This window comes from Mixophyes fleayi, chromosome 2 (genome assembly GCF_038048845.1).
Source record: "Mixophyes fleayi isolate aMixFle1 chromosome 2, aMixFle1.hap1, whole genome shotgun sequence".
Lineage (NCBI taxonomy): Eukaryota > Metazoa > Chordata > Amphibia > Anura > Limnodynastidae > Mixophyes > Mixophyes fleayi.
In genome coordinates this window covers 309404051-309424636 of record NC_134403.1, presented here as the reverse complement: position 1 = coordinate 309424636, position 20586 = coordinate 309404051, and the positions used below count along the sequence as shown (strand labels likewise).

Here is a 20586-nt window from a genome sequence, read left to right as displayed (position 1 = left end):
ATAAATAGAATATAACTTTTATAGATACTTAGAAATGTGGTAGATTTCTATTTATAATTCATATTCAAACACCCCTTAGCAATTCTGAAACATGACTAGCGACATAGGCAATAGATATTGCACACACCTGTTTCCACTCCTTTCGTTCTGTAGCTGTTAAATCTGGGGCCATATTAGGCAACTGAATACTTGAATCCATGTACTGTATTTCTAGGATGCTCCTATTTCTGTATTCCTCATTCACACCAGTGTCAGGTCCAAGTTGTGTTCTGTGGTTCTGCTTTTCTGAGCAATTAGAGCTTTTATCGTCATCAAGGGGCTGTTTGTTGCCGTTCTGCATTACATTGTTGCTTTCTGAATCTGTTTTTGGGGGTCGCAAAACTGATTTATACTGCAATTGAAGGAAAATAAACAAAGATCAGCTCTCATCTTACAATGGGTATGGTGTTCTTAAGCTGAGGCTAGTTGTACCGTAACAGTGGACTGCTGTGACATTTTAACAGTAAATAGAAATCGTAGTTTTAGGAATTGTAACTGTTTGAGACCTATCCACGGTAATAAAATAATATGGCAGTGGGCAGAATGGGTGGGGTACGCATTGCCGATGCTTAAAGCGACAATGTCGGGATCCCTCTCTTAACAGTTAACCTGCGTGGCCCTGACATTGCCGCTTTAAATAAAAATTCATTGAGAGCACACTGATGTCAGACACTACTGCCGGACACCTGTGCATTCGGAAGAAGCTCCTGTCAGTGTTTCGCTAGGATCGGATATGTGGACAGTCGCTGATCAGGTAAGTCTGTGTATATTCTTGTTGTTTTCTTCTCAAATTGTTTTTCTTTTGTAGGTGTCCTCAGCGTTGGATTTATCAGCATCGGCGAAGAGACTACCACTGGGCAGAATAACAGATAGGCACATTAAACATAACATATGTACCTCTTGGGATGACATACAATTGCCATACAATTAAACTCACATTAACAGTGATCACTGTGCTGAAACTGTCCTGTTTGCAAGAGCGAGATCTGCCGTCATGACAGATCTGAGGAAAGATTATCTTTAGCTCAATATAATCATACTGTATTGAGTGTGCCTTCTTGTCCTGATCGGTTGGCTCAGAACAGTATACCCGCTCTCATAGAGTGGCCAACCTGCTCAAACATCCACAAGGAGCGCAGCGCTGCTTTATCTCAAGACTGAAGAAATTTGACTTCATGGCATGACTGGAAATTGGGTTTAGCTCTATATAATGATACTGTATTAAGTGTGTCTTGTACTCTGATAAAGCAGTTTTCCTGGTGCCTGGAAAAACCTATGCTTGAGGTGGCTTGCCCTGTGTATATGATGGGGACAGGAATTGCCTGTGCATATGATGGGGATATGAATTGCCTGTGTATATGATGGGGATAGAAAGACTTGGAGCGCAGCCGGGCACTATCTACAATTATAGCCACGCCCCCATGCATATGGTCATGCCCATTGGTGGCATGGTGTGGAAACCCCTCCCTAGAAATCCTGCATTTGCCCCTGTACAGTTATAAAGTGCACCTCCAGCCATGATGTCTTCTGAGGATTTCCTGTATACTGTTCATTTTGTGAAATCTTACACTCACCTTACTCCTTTTAATAGAAGTGAGGAAATCCAGGTCAGTTGTGTCTGCTATTCCTCCATGTAAAATGAGGATCTTGCTGTCAATAATGGTAGCGAGGGGCAGCTGACTGTAAACATCCTCAAGGAGATGTAGAATTTTTTGGGCATGACTCTGCAAGTTAAATTATTTTTTTTAAAAAAACAACTCTTTATTTGTTACAAGAGGAAACAGCATGGAAAGGTACAAACAGCAAATAGTTAAATTATTTTTAATACTTAGTATGACATACTTTGTTTGTTTTTATGTTTTTTGATGTTGAAATTATATTTGATTGAACTTATTTATGCAGAGCAGTGCAAAACTACATTATTTCTGTATTTTGAAATAGGAACAGAGCTACACTATCTATGATTAAGGACTATTACGCACTGGCATTTAAACACTGCTTTTTACTTATTCTAAATGCAAATGCAAAGCATGAAAACATATAAAATGAAGCACATTCTATTCTGTATTCTTACTTGCATCTACAGGTGTTTGCATTGTGGAGTGGTTATTGGTCACTGCTTGTTCCATTTAAGTGTGTTCCATGCATGTCACAACACCTGAAAATGTCCTTTGATCTCTGTAGGACCACTAAAGGCTAACACGAGCAGTTACACCAGCTCTGTGCTGTATTTTCCCCATTCATTCCTATGGCCCATTCATTTTATGAGTTGTGAACTTCAAATAGAAGCCCCATTAATTGTAACCCCTCCCCTAATCCACATCAATAGAGATCAGTTAATCACTTTGATGTGTAACTAAAGTAGGGAGTCCCCAGACCCCTCCCTCTTTCATCGCTGGACAGTCATAAGCAGCTGACTGATTGGCTGCACGGCTACTGACACTCCCGGTCAATTAATTCTTCCCCCGCTCTGGGCTCTTAGGTGAAGCAGTTGTCTCTAATGTTTTTAGTCCCTTCTGGATTACAAATATGTAACATTTCTCTTTGGCGTACTAGTGATCACATTTGGAGTAAAAGCTTTTTAACACTATTAATAAATTGGTAAACAAGTGAGGGGAGAAATTATTTTTCAATAAAATATGTAAGTGGGAACCAGGGTCTCACATGTGGTTGGTTTCCAGTTAGGTATGGGATCCCATGATCATTGATCTCATTTTATTGGAAACCAGCCCAGGCTGCCTAGTTTGTGACTGATCTTTCCTATAGTAGGAAGGCCTCACATTTGTCACTCTGCTTTGTTAGGTACACTACTTCTGTAGGGTATCTAGTGCTGGGGCTAACTGATAAACTTGTAGGGGGGGTGCTGTCTGATTTTATTTATTTTTGAATAATGGAGCTTCTTCCATTTGCTTCAATAGCTAATTTTTTAAATGGGAAAAGCCCTGTGCCATATGCGATCTAGGTGCAGTCTCAAATGCATGGTATTTATATGTGTTTTCAGGTGCAGGTTACATTTGCATTATTTGACGCAAAGGCAACTTGAGTGGGCATCTGGCCTTAGGCTGTCCACAAATATATAGAGTTATAGAAAGGTATTTCAAAGCAGCACATAAAGCAATACCTAAAAAAGGTATTGCTTAAACATGTACAAACTGACCTTGTACTTTTGCATTATTTCCTTTGTGAAGCCATACCTGAATAGGATATAGACACAATCACTTAGCTTATATACACAGTACTCTATCCATTCTTATATTGCTATATATCCCTCATTTATGCAGTGAATAATAATCACTTCATCTCATCAAACAAAAGGGACACCACCCCCTGAAATTAATTTAGATCTAGCAACCATTAAACACATGTAGGTTTATTGAACCATTGCATGCAATGCTCTGCAGGTACATGATGCTAATATAAATCTATGAGGTTATGTATAGTTAAATAGATATATGGCTGATCTACATGTTGGACTGGGATCCCTGAAGACCTGGAAACCATGGATAAAGATTCCATCACATATTAACATTTCTCCTCTGTAATGGTACAATTGTGTTATAGGTATGCTTGCTGTATCCATTAGGAGTCTGATTAAGCAACTGACACATGAAAGGAGGGAACAAGCTACTAATTACTGTAGTATTAAATATACGGTAGTTTTTAAACTATGCCCATAGCCTAGTTGATAAACACTGATCTGGCTTACCTAACATATTTCTACTGTGCACTCACGTTTTACTAACAGGTAGGTCACCTTTGCTAATAAGTAAGTACCTCAGATTCATGATGGGGTCCTCATGGTTGCCTCTGTTCAAGTGTAAATTATTAGGATAGACGAGGAGGAATGCAAAGAGGATTATTAGTATTTCTATAGAATTCTTCCCTCTGTCTACAAAGTCTCCATTAAAAAGATAAGTGTTCTCTGGTGAGGGGAGTCCGTTCTGCGAGACAAAATCACAACAGAAGAAACAAAACATAGCGAGTGATTAGCTAAACACATACTAAGGGGTAAATGATCCTCAGCGGTTTGCCGTCATTATTTATAATGGCAATTTCCTTAAAGGGAAAGCCTATTGGGTTTGATATATTTACTCCTAAGTTTCTTAAAGAAGATTGTAAAAGTCTAATAAACTTGATACATTATATTGATAATACTTTTTATATATGACACGCTTATGTCCTTCTGTTCAATGTTTGTAATAAAGCCTTCAATTAGTATATTTCTACAACTCATTGTGCTAAAGTAATCTAAGAGGAATGGGGACATGATATGGTTAAGTAAGGTGGGTTCCTCAGTGGAAGGTTCAGGGATTAGTGGAATGGACGGTGGTTTTGGTGGGGCGATGTTGGGAGTTTAGGAAGTAATTGTTGTAGAGAGGCAGCCAGTTGTGAGATAGACAAGTACTGAGATGATGTTCAAGGAGGAGTTTTTGTCACCATGGATTAACCGAATCCTTGGGGTTGCCACTTATGTTTTGTTTACCCATGTGGGTTATGAAAAATTGTGCTCTAGTTTACTTGTTGGGTTAGGCTCAACATAATCAGTAGCCCCTGTGATTGAATCTGAGGGAAATAGCATATGGTTGATCCATGTGATTTTTGGTGATTTGATCAGATGGTATTTGCACTAGTTAGCTACATTGTTTATTTATTTGCATTTTAGTTAATAAAGTTCTGGTGGTGACATCAGATTCCACCATAATGCATTGACCTCTCTGTCTGTATGTATTGCCCAGTATTGTTTTATTAATGTTTGTTCCCAATTGTAAAGCGCTACAGAATTTGCTGGCGCTATATAAATAAATGTTGATGATGATGATGAATTGTCTGAAGTTTTTATTAGGTAGGCGAGTTGACTTCACTTTCCAAAAGGTTGGACATTTTGCTTGATTGTAGACTATTACTGAGTTACCTTATACAATGTGTATTATATGGAAAAATGCAATTTGTTTTTTGTCTAAATGCACAGTAAAATATGGCAATTATTGTTATAATTTAACACAACATTTCAAGGGTTCAAACTGACTGCAAGTTATATGTTGCAAAATTACACAACATATATTATCCTAAAATATTTGCATTACTTGTTTGACATCACTAAACAGTACCCAACAATAATTTATTGACAAAATGTCTCTGAAATATGTATTCAAATTAAGTAATTTGGACTATTAGGGGCATATTCAATTGACGGCGGGATCACAGAAAATCCCGCGCTCGAAAAATATTACCATTAATACGGTAATATCTCACTGGATTTCAGCTCGCGGCTCCCTGAGCTGCGAGCTGAAATCCAGCGAGTAAATTACTGTATTAACGGTATTTACGCGCAGAATTAGCGTATAAACGGTAATATTTTTCGAGCACGGGATTTTCGGCGATCCCGCCGTCAATTGAATACCCCCCTTAAAATCTTACCAGATATAAACAAGCACTTTTACCTTATAGAATATCAGCAGCAGATCATCCATTTTTCCATGGAGGTCACCTGATGAAATCAATACTGTTAGATATTCCTCTATATATACCTTTTCCTTTGGTACAAATATTTTTATGTTGAAGGCTAAATAGATCATAAGGCTAAAAAGTCACTAGAATTAATTGTTATGATGCCTTATGGTTGAATTATAGCATTTATATGTGTTAGTTTAATTGCAACATTCGCTGTCCACTGTGTTCCAGAGTAAAAAGGATTTGGGACAGCACTGAGTAATAAAGATTGCTGCCTGATAAGGTTTGTTTTAATAAATACAGTGGGGCTAGTAGGTCAAAGAGTGGATGGATCACTGGCTTGTTTCTTTATAAATTAGCTTCATAAAGGTCAGTTTCTGCTACACCAGCAGATGTATTTGCAACATTTGTAAGTGCAGTATTTCAACCCTAAGGTAGCAGAAAAATAGTAACACTGATTCCATGAGTTGCTAATCTTATTATGAACTGGGGCCTCAGCAAGGAGGATGCTCAGAGGATGCAAGTAATTATTTCATACATGCCAACTCTCCCAGAAAGTCCGGGAGACTCCCGAAATTCGGGTCAGTCTCTCGGGCTCCCGGGCAAGCTGGCATTTCTCTCGCATCCCAATCTCACCGAGAATCGGTGAATCACGCCATTTTGGAGGGCGGGAGGGGGCGGGACGAGGCCAATCGCGTCATTTTGGCCCCGCCCCCGGGACGTGAATTACGGTTTCGCGGGGGCGGGGCCAAAATGACGCGATTGGCCTCGTCCCGCCCCCTCCCGCCCTCCAGTCGCGCCCCCTCTCCCGGAAACAAGTTTCTGGGAGTTGGTAAGTTTGAGTTATTTGATACATGAAAATATACGACATAACAACATATGTAGCACCTGAAAGCTCATAGCTCTTTGCAGAGTGTGCCCTACACTTCTGTTAAACATTAGGGGCCAATAGTTAAATTCTTTAAAACGAGCATGGAACTGGAGAGTTTGTGGGCCCGAATTCAAATCCAAGTGGATCTCAAATACGCTTCAATTTGAATTTGGATATAAGTACGGTCTGCCTAAAGAGTACTTGTCCTATGTAGACAGACAGAACAGACTGCAGTATAAGCACATGCTTATGTGCAATATAAGTCACATCAGAACACAATTTTTTTTTTTGATAAAACAAATGGACAACTCTTAACACTATAATCATTAATAAAAATATTTGTAAGAAACGTGTTTTGTTTTATTCTCAGTAAATACATAAATCAGGATGTTCTTAATGTGTACTGTGTATACAATGCATCTTTATAGTCTACCTTCCTTGCACACATGTTCTGTACTATCTAGTGGCATTGCATACATGCAGTTTTTAATACAAAGACGATGCCGTGACAGACATCACTATCAGACGGCACTTACACCTGCCTTGTAGCTGGTGTAAATGACACGGCTTAAAAACACGTACTTAAGGGATACCCAGATCTTGAATTAGCCGCAACTGCACTGGCATGTGCTCATAACGCCCTTACTGTACTTTGCTACATTCGTCCGCTACTTCTCTCCCCCGAACCACCTTTCAAGTCGTAGTCAGTAGTAAGGGTCATCTGCATGCAGACATGAATTGTATGCAATTACATTCAATGGTGTAAAGTCCGTTTCTGAGCAGGCAACAGAGCAATTTCATGCAAGATACGGTACGGCACGCAAAGGGACTTACATCCGAAGATGAATCAAGCTCACATTTGCTAGGTTACTTAACTCTCTAAAAATATGCAGAATATTTGCCCAATTCCAGGCTTCAATAAACCTATTTTTTGGACCCTCTACTTCCTAACCATGTATATACTGCATTTTAATGAAACTCTAGTTCTGCAAGTAATTTATTACAGGAACACTGTTGCTTCCCATCCACCTTTACTTGCACCAATAATGTTCGTTCTAAACCAGTCAATGAAAATAAATGAATGAAATATAAATTAAAATTGTGATATTGGCTGACTGTGGTGATTCTTCATTTGGGAAATGTTCAGCAGTGTTAGATTTATGACCTCTACAATTGGATAGTCAAACACCACTCTGGCTGAGAGGATGGAAATAAGCAATAACTAAAAACGCTGCCAGCATTTTTTTTTTTTATCAACAACTCTTCTAAATCCTAATGGTAATGCATTATGAGCAAAATAAGCTAATGAGTCACATTCATCTCATTGGAAATTTACTGAAGGATCTTGTTAATTTAGCCAATGAAAGGAATATTCTAAAATAAAATAGAGTTTAAACTTTAAATAAATAACTTTTATTGATACTTAGTGTTTTACCTAAAACAATAACCCTGTAATGTGCCTAGATAAGAGAATATTTGGAGTAACTACTCCTGACAGAAGTGATGCTGTATGGTTGATACTCACCACATATGGTTATCTGCTTAGCGTATGATGTTGTTAAATGAACAACGTTGGGAACTTGTCTAAGGAATTTCTTCGTTTCATGGAACAGCTGAAGGACATATCGGGCATGGAGTTGCTGAAACATGGAGAGTTTTAGCCAGGTATTGTGAATTATACATACAGTGGAGTGTTATTATTTCATTAGAATAATAATACACAATTTAAGAATATTTAATGGGTTTTTCTGACTATCACATACAAGGAAAGACCATTTTTGCTGTGACATAACTGATACTACCTTTGTGTTGTGTCCAGTATTTGGTGTCTATACGGCCTGTAGTAATTTATAGCATGTGGGACATACTGTATACAACATTTATCTTACCTTCCTGAGTGTCACCTTCATTAGCCTTTAAGTTGAGTTCTTCTCTAATCCTGTTGTGCCATGTTTAGGAGGTCAGAAATATAAGCCAAACCCTTTGCACAACATTGTCCCACATACAAGAGATTAGTAAAAAAGCTGTTTTGTCTGAAGAACAACCAATGAAATCATTGGGCCATAGTAGTATAGGTAGGGCTGACACAGCAGAAAGTGCAGAACAAACTGATGGAGATGTGAAGAGTGCGAAAATAGATTCAAATACACAAAAGGAAATATGGATTTTTGCACCACACAGCGCATGTTGTAAATGACACCTGGGGGTAAATGTATCAAGCTGAGAGTTTTCCGGCGGGTTTGAAACACCAATCAGATTCTAGTTATCATTTATTTAGTACATTCTACAAAATGTGAGCTAGAATCTGATTGGTTGTTTTAGGCAACATCTCCACTTTTCAAACTCGTCGGAAAGCTCTCAGCTTGATACATTTACCCCCTAGAATTTAAAGGTCTTCATAGATGGCAGTACAGTAATACCCATATGCTATAAGTCATACCTCCCAACTTTGTAGTACTTCAAATCAGGACATACAGCTAAAGGGTCATGGCCATGTCACAATGGGAGCAAGGGCACATCATGATGAAGGGGAGGCTGGGTGCAGGTGAAAATGTGTCTGCTTCATGTACATGGGGGCCCTAAAAAATGTTGCTGTGGTACCTACAAATGGGTAGTTATGCCCCTGGTAAAGCTATTTAATTTTACTACAGCTCTTAAAGCTACATTAACTGCTGGTCCTAACTAATTGCTCCCCATTTCCATACAGCCAATTTTCCCAAGGTCCATTGTTCCTCTAACAACCCCGGACGAAAAACTAGGACTGTGTGAGTGGTGGAGTCAGTTTTAAGTTCCTGAAAATTTCACTCAAATTCTGGTAACAAGGGTATATGCTTACATCCATGAACCTACTTTTCCAATCACAATGAAACTTGCCTTCTCTTGCTTGAAAGCATGGAGTAGGGTGTTAGTATCAGACACCGATAAAGGGAATGAAAGGTGAGGTCCATCATAGGAGTCGGGAACTTCAATCATTTCATACACCATAAGATTATTTGGTCCGTCTCTTGAACCGTTGAATATATCAGAAATCAAGTCTGCAAAATCAAATAACTTTATCACCACTAATCGAATGTATATCTTGCTATTGCAGGTTGTTTATTTTATTATGGTGGCCCTACTCTTTGTTTTATTACAGGGGTGACAATTGTAGTGTAAAATACATTGGCACTCATGTGCATGCAAAAAGAGTCAGGGCCAGGCAGTGCATGCTGGCAGTTGTAGTGTCATAATAAATTCCACTAAATATTTACAGTATTACCCTTGTACCTAACTGCCAGTGGCACCAGGAGAGACTAGTGCTTCTCAGCATTGGGCCGGTACTCTCTGGGTGCAGGGGCCCATTAATTGCTTCAGGTCCTGTTCAAGGATTGGGCCTGATGCTGTGTATACTGGGCTATTACAGAATGTAAGGGAGAGGTTTTTCTCTTTACTTACTTTGTGAGTTCTGACAGATAAGATAGTTCAAATAACATGAGGTTTCAGCTATCTTGTCTGTCAGAACTACGTCTTTTTTTTTTCTTAACTAATACACTTCAGTTTGTCATGTGGTTTGGCAAACTGCCGCTTAATATATGAGCTGCTTTGTATGTTTCCCATGTCTAAAAATCAGGATTGCGGTTTCAGACCTTGAGGTTTGACACAATGCAATTTGATGTTCATGGTTTACAAGCTGCATATCAAAGTACTATAATTTTTTACCTGTATGTCTATAACTTTTTATTTCCATGTGTGCTGTTTCTTACCTGCACCTGTGCTACTTCTTACCTGGGCCTGGATGTTGCTCATTCATTTGTGCAAAGTGATCCATCATGAATGTAAAAAAGTTAGAGAGCTGTAAAGCAAATTAAGTTGAGTTGGTAAATAATGGTATGCCTACACAGATAAAAAATGATGTTTACTTAACAATGTGTTATATGGATCTGACCTACCCCCACCCCATATATGCTGTCTTTATAGTATTAGTGTTTCCAGCTCCCATTTGTCCTCCACTGAGTCTCTGAAATCTAAGGTACTTCTACAAAGATAGTAATAATATTCAAAGCACACTGGTAAGTTATCATAGCAAGAAGAAGTGTTTAACATACACATAAATATAATACATATAATATAACAAGTTAACCCGTGCATGATACTCATGCATTCTAGTCAAATCAAGCTACTTAAGGTGTTAAAAAGGTTCTTGTCATGCATTTGGGCCTAGCCCAGGCCTCCTCAGGGGAAGAGCGCCCTTTTTTAACGTGGTTTTGTCCACATGTCATCACCTCATCATTTTTCTCCATCACCTCATCCTTCATCTTTATCGCCAAATCTATCCAGATGTCTATCCAGACACAGGGATCTCTCTCAGCGGTCCTGAGTATCACACTCCTCTCGCTCTGTCACCCCCGGCAACCACCAACCACTCCCCACTGTCACCCCCGGCAACCACCAACCACTCCCAACTGTCACTTCTCCTTCAAGAAATATATATATATTTTTATAAAATCTTTATAAACACTTTTAACAATTAACAAATTAAATTAACAAATTAAAAACATCTTAGTATACCAAATTTCAGCCCTTTCTGAATTTTTTTTTCCACACACACTAAGAATTTAGTAGGTCAGTGTATAACTCCGCCCAGCAGGTGGCGCTGCAGCTTGGTTTTATTTTTTCCACACACAGACAGACAGACTAACACACGCCACTAGACATTTATATTATAAGATATAATTACTGACAAAAACAATAAAAAAAGCACATGCTAAACAGCAATGCAAAAAGAGCATTGTAACAAAAATAGACATAAATATACAACTAAATACATCATTCATGTGCAGTGAACATGTTACAAATATATAATCAGTACATACCACAATTAGCCATCACAAACATCAGCAGGATAAATAGGAAACTGCCTTCTGATGATAAAATGAATTTAGCAACAACTTTACGCTCTACAACAATCATATGTAATTCTATTCAAGTTCCTGTGCGTCTCGTATTGTGGAACAAGATAAAAGAGAGAGTGACCTTCTGTTAAAACTTTCATAAAGGGAAACCTTTTTCGATATTAATTCTGAATACTCTTCATACAAAAGAACCTAGTTATGGCTACAAAAATAATATTTATCTCCTTGTTTACTATTATTTGATGAAACATGTGAAAGGGTGAAAAACATACACCTTTACACTTGATTCATTATGTATAATTGAAGGAAAATATGTCTCCATAAAGGTATCGGTATAAAATGTATGAAATGTCTCTTTGACCTACTTGCTCATGTTCTCAAGCTGATGTGCTAGGAAAAATACTGCTCTAATATTATGATTAAATGTACAAAACAATGTTTTCGGTTTTAAAGGATCTCATAGCAGAATATTCAACCCTTCGGTAAAGTTTATGATGTACTGTGCTTTTATGTAAACAAATGTTTTCTAATGCATATAAACTACTGCTTGTTTTTACGGAAGTCTACTTAAAGACATAATGGGGCATATTCAATTGTTGGCGTTACAGCCAAAATTAACGTCATTACGGTAATAGTGCGCGTAAATACCGGTATTACGGTACTTTTTCCGCTGGAATTTCAGCTCGCGGCTCAGGGAGCTGCGAGCTGGAATCCGGCTTACTATTACCGTAATACTGGTAATAGTTTTTCCACGGCAGAAACTGCGGACAATTGAATGTGCCCCAATTACTGTGCTTGATGGCTCCAAAATAAATAGATTTATTTTGTTAAATATTTATACACCTTTATATAATAAAAGGATCATTCTCAACATTGACATTGTTTTGCGACCACATATATAAACGCATCTGCATATACCCATGAGGCTACTCAGTGTGAAGCTGTCACAATATTAACTATTTTTTGATCGAGCCTCTAATCTCTAGTATTTATGTAGACATGGTAAAGTAATTTGGGTAAAAGTACTTTTATATTTATGTCTATTATATTTGAATGTGTTTTGCTTCAGCTATTTGACTAAGAAAGAGACCGCTCTTATCTGTAAGCCCAAGGTGGATTAGTAATCAAGGGTTGAACTTTGGTTTCAAACTTTGACATTTTAGTTTTAACTATTTTTTCTGATGAATTCAGGTGTAGCCGTATGGAATAATTGTGAATAAGAGCCTTTATCTAAATGTTGTTCATTGGTGTATTATTATATTTAAAGGCTACAGCTGTGATTGTTCATCAAGACCTGTAGAAATGTCTTCCTAAATTCGTAGGTACATTTATTATCCCTAACTAACATCGCTAAGGTTACACTAAACATCAGAATTAAACTTTTGAATCTTGAATCAAATATACTTTTTTAATAAATATATGAATGATTTTGGTTATGAAGAGGCTGTCTTTTTATATCTACCAGCTTTCCTATTGGTTGAGACGCACAAGTCTTGATGCTAATTGCCTGCCAGGTGAGAATTGACCCTTCTCCTTGTGATTGGGTTATGACTTCACCACCCAGGAGTGGTTCTACTTCCAAGTTTATCCTCAATAGATTTTGGAATAGGCATTGAAGCCTGCTGTGTTTTTTGATTAGCAAGTACTTCAAATCATCTAGCATGCAATTATTTAGCTGTTATTAATGAATGTTATTACACTATGAAGCGTACCCCTCTATCTCTTGAATATATTTCCAAAACTAGGACTATCCCAAAACACTGACAATCCTGCTTTCTGTTTGATTAATAAATCACCATTTGTAGGTAAGAAGCTGAATCACGTTTAGTGCCTGTTTGTTCTGTAGATATACAAATCATACTTGCCAACACTCCCGGGAATGTCCGGAATTCTGGGCAGGTCTCCCAGACTCCCCGGAGAGCGGGCCATTCTCCTGCATCAAGTGGGCAGGATGGGAGCCTCCATGATGCGATTCTCAGTGAATTGCTGCATTTTGGTCCCACCCCCATGGCAAAATGACGTTTTTGCATAATTGCATTGCTGATCTCCTCAAACAGTGCTTTGCATATAATACTATAGATAGCGATATACACATATAATATATATTTTCCATATACATTGCTGTTATCTGTGCACTACATATGAGGTGTAGATATATAAGTGATCAATACTATATATGGACTGTTATATACATGTATAGATGCTGTCAAAGGTGACAGCTCACAGGCTCCTAATCTTGCAATGTTTGTGAGGGTGCCTTCCACTCCATCTGCCATTCCAGGGAGAGCGACAAGGGAAGGGCATGGGTGGAAGTAAGGGACAAGATGCTGTCACCTAGATCCCTGTGACAGTGCTGATCAGACAGGATATATCCCTGTATAATTAGCACTGTTGCTGCTGGACCGGATCATCATGGATATTGTTTTTTTGCTTCCCATTTAACTATAAAGGAGTTTCTGGGTAACAGTGCGTGTCTGTGTATATATGTGTGTAAATATATATTTATATATAAAATCAGATATGCATATATTTTTTAAGGTTTCAGGTCCTATGTATATAAATGATTCATGCTGATATAATAAAATTAATAAAATAAGTGCTACTGACCTGAAGTTGAGCCTGCTCCTCAGCATATTCTATAGATTGAAAAATATTAAGTGTGTAACGCCGTCTCATTTCCAGACGCGCCATGTAGAAACGATACCATCTCTGTATCAAAATTGCTGCTTTAATCGCTAGTTAAAACAATAAAAATTGAGGTTTGTTTTTCCTTTTTTAATTTTCAGCAGACATAGGTGGTACAAATAATTATCACATGAGGTCTGACTTTTAACATCATAAACATAAACAACATTTTACCGGTAGTACAGTTACAGTATTTAATCAGGGGATGGGGGTAAAGGAGAGGAAGGAGTGAAGGGGAATGGGGAAAGGATTACAGGTGAGGAATCAGTTTATAGAAGAACCTGAGAAGGGTTGTGAATGGGACAGTCATGTCTTGAGATTGTGTTTACTAGTTTGGGTGTTTTGTTGTTGTTATTGAAAGAAACTGCAACATATCTAAGTTCTCCTGTGTGAACTCAGAATTATCTAAGGAATACATTTTTAAATTGACAAGATGTCTGTCTTACACTGCCCTAGGGACCTTCTTCAGATATCATGTTACATTGATATTGCAACCAGTTTGCACTTTTCCCATTATCAGTGTTACTTAAAGGCAATAGTAGGGCTCAAGGCACAGATCACATTAGTGGATACGAACTATGTGGCCTTTCCACAAATCTGATCGTAGGTAACACAATAACCATTTTCCTTTGCTGCAGTTACATACATTCACCACATGGTGGGCACAGGTGCCGGTGAAAACCCTGCCCAAATCTCGGATGCAGCTCCCAGGGGCGCCGAGAGGGGGGGTAGAAGGTACAGATTGTCAGGGCCTGGGTCTGCTTGGTATGGCCATGCCCCCTGCGGTTGCTTTGGAAGGAGCCCCAAGAAGTTGTTGAAACGGGCAAAAAATTCCTTTAGGTGGCCCTGGCCGTGCCTACCACTCAGGAGTGCTCTGCTTCTTAAACTCCTCAGACTAGGAGTGTGGTGCCTGACTGTGACGTCATAGCCCAGAGCCACACTACCAGTGTAATACTGACACATAGGAGCAGCATCCAGTATCATAACATGTATGAAGCTGCTGTCTGCTTCTCCTTCATGTCAGCGGCCGGTGATCCATGTGGGGTCATTACAGTCATGGGATGAGTGCAATGATGTAACTCATTTAGTGATTAGATGCCCCCTAAACATTGACGTCAGGCAGAATATTCAATTCCTGATTCAGTTAGTGCATAATGAGTACGTAAGATATATTTTTAGATACAGATCACTGATCTTTATGATAAAAATCCACTCTAGCTGCTCCACAGTGCATGAAGCAATGCTATCTGCTCTGCAGGTAATCTCTCTCGGAGGACACTCTTAAGATTCATTTGACCTTGATCAGAGCAGTTTTATGTGATCATTCTTCATCCGTGTGAACCGTTTTGAGTTGGGTTTGGATAGAACAACCAGTAGCCAATCAGTTCATCAAAATGTCCACATGATTTTGTGAGAGGCGTTGTACTGTCCATGTGTGTGACTTAGTGAGGTCAAGGCTGCATGTGCCAATGGAGAGATTTATACTGAAAGGAACACAGCACAAAATAGTAATATGAGTCTCTTGTTTAACTGATTAGGAAGATTGTTGAGTCAAATTCAGTTCTAGATGGGAAAAACTTCCTACATCCAACTAGTTAGAATTTGTGGATATTTCACATATTTCATATATAAGCTGAATTTTAATTATAATCTCAGGTAAGGGAAGAAATAAATGTAGAAGTTATAGAAGCAGGAAAGCAAACAAGTACTTACCACAATATAAAACAAGATTGTACTTGCTTCAGCTGTCTAATTGGTGAAAATAGGTGACAATTGACACCTGCTTCAGAGTACACTCTTGTAATTAGTTTTACTTTATCCTGCCCTCTGGGTACAAACGTGTGAAGCAATCTTACAAGATGCTTAAAAAACCTTTGTGTGAACACATATTTGATATTATGATGTAGCACATGCCCTTGTGTTTCAAACTCCCATTGATCCCATAGATTGTAAGCTTGTGAGCAGGGCCCTCTTACCGCTCTGTCTGTATGTATTACCCAGTATTGTTTTATTAATGTTTGTTCCCAATTGTAAAGCGATACGGAATTTGCTGGCGCTATATAAATAAATGTTGATGATGTTGATGATGATTTTAACAAGGGGAATGTTCTATGTTCATTGTACAGGGTTTTCAGCCATGACTGTGAGAGAAAAGGAGACTGTATGCTGTAGCCCCCAGAGCTCCAGATATGGGGAGGTGGTATATTAGTCAAATATTTGCCCATGTGATAGTGCAGCATTATAGGATAATTCCATTTAAACATGTTTTTGACCAATTAAAATCATTATGATGGATACTACAACTAACTGGAATAGATCCTAATACTTGAAAAAGCACTTCTACCTGTAATCATCTGCTGATAGCAAGAAACATTGTTGCTGCCATTTGACAACTTTTCTTAGCAGTATATGGAACCAAGGAAACAATTAGTGCAATCCCCATAACAAAGATATCGACCAGTGCCAATAGCCAACTCTGCCAACCCCTGCTATTTAAGGACAGCGACCCTTTGCATCCACTCGGTAAGAGTCTACCTCTCTTGATCCTTAGTCAACCAGAACAGTATTTCACTATCAGCAAGTAACAGTAACAGTAACAGTAGAGGCCCCAAGGGTGGTGCAGGGGAAGCACAAAACCATGATATTTGAGAGACACAAAAGTGCATTTATGAGCCTGGTGACATGAGTTGGAAGATTATAGACACCAATCATACATAGTGGTTAAGTGCTGTCCCCTGACCACCAGGTGTATACCTGCCAGCAGTAACACAATGGGTGTTGCCTACTGGAAAAGGAGCGTTGTCATGGAAAATAGGTGTGGTCTAGATGGATGTGGGTGTGCCCTATTTTATTTGAATTTCGAATTGGGAATGTTGGCTGGTGGCCTGACTGGTTAAAACATTGTGCAATTACCAAGTTCCATGAATAAACTATATTTTGGGGTGTGATTTTATTTTTGTTTACAGTTGTTGAATAAACCAATTTTTTTATATCACTGGCAAGCACTTTATCTACTCACTGACCACGAAAAGGCTAAAAACAAAACTAATTGCTTCCATTTATTGAGAGATTTTTCATCCAAAACAAAACAGGCACTTTACATACACATTTAGAAATCTTCTGAATGAATGTAAGTGCTAAACTCTAGTAATACTGCAGTTCACAGCAGTTTTACATGCATATATGCAAAAAGAAAAAACACATTTAGGGGTAAATGTATTAACATGCGGGTTCTTCAACACCCGCGAGTTCAGCGTCTTCGGCGATTAAATTTAAAGCGGCGCTGCATTGTAAAGGGAAAGTTTCCCTTTACAATGCAGCGCCGCTTTAAATTTAATCGCCGAAGACGCTGAACTCGCGGGTGTAGAAGAACCTGCATGTTAATACATTTACCCCTTAGTTTGCACAAATAAACATATTGTACACTTTAATGAAATAAAGTGGAACTGAAAAAAATATTTAATAATTAATATTTTCCCATAATAATACAATATAATTATATGTTGTAGGTGGGAAAAACTATATTCAATTTGATAACAAAATAAATATTAGAATACTAAGGATAGTTTGATTGATATAGAAACAAAGCACAAAGATTAAGAATGCATCACTCACCCTTTTCCGATTTTGTGGCTTGATTTTCAGTCTTTACTGATGTCCCACATCCCATGACTACAAGCCTGGAGAATAGAATACAGCTATTGTGGCTGGTGCTATGTGAGGCTTGCAGATGATGTGTCTTCCCCTCCAGCTGTTCTAACTCCCCATGCTTGTTTACCTTTATCCGCTTTGGTCTAAGATACAAAGAGAAGGAGGTGTGTCACAAACACAGAGAAGAGCCAAAAATTAAATTACATGGATTAGCAGAGGGTGGTTTCAAAGGGACTGCTGCACTGAAATAATTAAAGCTTGTTGTGAATCATATCACATGATGAGGATCTTGTAAACCAGATTGTCACTGAAACATCAGCTTGCTGTTACATCATTGCGATGATTGTCGCTTGTTATTTATCAAGATGGGAATGTGCAAAAATGTGCCCAAAACGCTGTACATGTGCACTACCAATTGCCAAGATTGACTCCCTGTGACCCTTTTTGGAACACCTGGTACCCTAGTCTGCTGTTCACCTACAGGAATCATTTTGTCCTTAGAGCAGATGACTGGCCACTACTCTTGTTCCCAGGACATGTGCACATTATTACAGGTATTTCCTAGAGGACAAGGAAGGGAGCAGAAAGTCAGTAAAAGGATGCTGGAGGGAACTAGTAATTAAATATTCTGGGTCAGATCCAATATGGCTAATAAAGAACATGGAGAGAGTGGTGAAGAATAAGCAATTAGTCACAGTCAGGAAAAGTTCTATTAATGTAAAACCAAGGCCAGCGTTGCATTAGGTGAACCTCGGTGGGTAACTAGGGTGCCAATGATTAGTGGGCACCTAGAACACTGAGTAATGTCACTCATCCAGTGTTTTTAATTCTTCTCTGGTGCCCCCACACAGGGTGCCGACCTCTGGCATGAAGTTAGAAGCTGTTGGCTGCTTCTCCACAAGAAGCTGTCTGCTCCTCCATGTCAGTGTTACACTGGGAATGTGACGCATGGCTATGAAGTTCCAGCCAAACAAAACACTCCTAGTGTGAGGGGCAGAGGATGCTGCCCCCACCTCCTGTCTGCTGAGGAAAGAAACAGGGGTTTGGGCTGAACACCTGAGGGGAGAGAAGGTTGGGTGCAACACCCAAGGGGAGGAAAGGTGCAACATCCAGGGACGAAGCCCGCCACCTCTGATTGCGGGGTGTGGGTGTATGGTTTGGGTGGTGGTGTTGCACCCTATGGCACCACCAGGGCTTGCACTGACCCTGTGTAAAGCATATACAAATGGTTGATGTACAAAGTCATAGCAGTCTCAGAACACACAGCACCCAAGTACTTACAGCAGGCCTGTAATAGGCAATGCATATTTTCCACACTGGTCCATTCAGATTGTGTCATCAGTATGTGCACTGGTATGCACATAATCTGCCCTTGTCTGGGGCAGAGTATGGGTCACATTCTTTTAGAAATGGATGAAGGTGTGGACAGTAAATAAGGTAATATAAATGTATATATAATATATATATTTATTTAAAGGTATAGATGAGTTTACATGGTGGTATTTCAAGAATGTTAAAAAAGAAGAAGAAAAAAGTATAGGGTGGTTGAATTTGTGGTTTACATAGCATTATTTGGTTATGGTGCAACAAAAGACATAAAGGAATAAGGGGACGTGATCCGTGGTGAAAAGAAGCTTAAGTCTTAATGGTGCCAGTAAATGTGGTTGTTTTAAATCTTACATATCATCAACATTTATCATCATCAAAAGTTATTTATTTAGCACCCAACAATTCCGTAGCTCTTTACAATTGGGAACAAACACAGTAATAAAAGAATACTGGGTAATACACACAGAGAGGTCAGAGGGCCCTGCTAGCAAGCTTACAATCTGTGCAAGTGGTTATTTGCTGCTTTGTTCTATTTCTATGTTGTTCCAGATCCAGTTCAGTGCTTGGTGTGCATAGCGCATCACTCCTACATTGTGACTGGATCACTTATAAATAACTTATGGTATAAATTTACTTAAAGGAAATAGCGCAGGGCGCTTATTTATATAATTGCCAATGCACTTATTTTTGATATTGTGTACATTTTGATATAGGAAATCCTTATTTCTGAGACGAGGGCAAGAAATTTGTTTCTTGTTTAACCTTGCTAGAGGAGATGCATTATTTCTGGAGGTATATATCTGATACAATAAGCATTTGTGGATGGAAGTCTTTTGTGTATTGTGATGTGGGGAAATGGCTTGTTTGGGGTTTGTATCTTTCTTTGGGAATGTTTATTCTGCAACTGTCTGAAGAAAGGATTCACGTAAATTAGACCCTTTGACTTTGACTTTGAAATCACAGCAAGGTTTTAGGAGATCACAGATAAGTGCCAATATTGTTAGTTTTGCATCGCAAGCAACATCCTGATTCTAAAAATAGATCAGACTTCGAGGAGGCTGGCTTACCCAGTGAGGCGGTGTTCAAATGTGTATAAAAAAAGCACTGTTTTGTATTAAAAGTTGCTCTTCTGATTTCATTTGACCTTAGCACTGTGCTAATAAACATCACTTGCTTCAAAGACCTGCTAGAAAATATCTTCCATGCTGAAAATCCTGTGGCCTACAGATTAGACCCAAAATCTAATCCATTCCTGGCTGTTTCTGAAGTTTGGACCCAGCTTTTCCGGTACCACCACTCTGCCTGCTACCCTACAGCTCTGGTCAGTGTGATCGTCCAGGGGTGATCTATCCACAGCAACTCTGATCCATAGTAAGAGGTCAGGAGTACCAGCCCAAGTACACCAGTAACAGGGTACACTCGCAGCATCAGTTACCCAGAAAAAAATGGGTACTGGATGCCGGTGAGGAGCCCAGTGGTGGCAGCATTTGTAAGCCCCTCCTACTACGGCAAGAGGGCATATTTGGGATTTTGAAAGGGTAACGGTGGCAAAGTAAGCCCAGCCGGTTCCCAGCAGCAACAGACAGGGTGGCATAGGCAGTCCATCCTGTCACATACATATTTTGGATAGAGTGCTGGGCAGCAATCAGACCAGACTAAGGCAGTAGG

The 20586-nt window shown here is 39.0% G+C and overlaps 1 protein-coding gene across 1 annotated transcript in view; it reads right to left on the bottom strand.

Moving 5' to 3' along the window:
• Nucleotides 1–17608, bottom strand: part of PPEF1 (protein phosphatase with EF-hand domain 1) — a 29522-nt gene extending 11914 nt beyond the window's left edge. Inside the window, exons 1-10 of the mRNA XM_075196527.1 lie at nt 17554–17608; nt 13861–13988; nt 10127–10193; nt 9236–9396; nt 7887–8001; nt 5481–5527; nt 3814–3980; nt 3197–3233; nt 1614–1763; nt 128–391 (exon numbers count right to left, since the gene is read on the bottom strand). Coding sequence (XP_075052628.1) covers nt 128–391; nt 1614–1763; nt 3197–3233; nt 3814–3980; nt 5481–5527; nt 7887–8001; nt 9236–9396; nt 10127–10193; nt 13861–13988; nt 17554–17608 — 1191 coding nt within the window. The remainder of the gene's footprint in view (nt 1–127; nt 392–1613; nt 1764–3196; nt 3234–3813; nt 3981–5480; nt 5528–7886; nt 8002–9235; nt 9397–10126; nt 10194–13860; nt 13989–17553) is intronic.
• Between the last annotated feature and the right edge of the window lie 2978 nt (nt 17609–20586).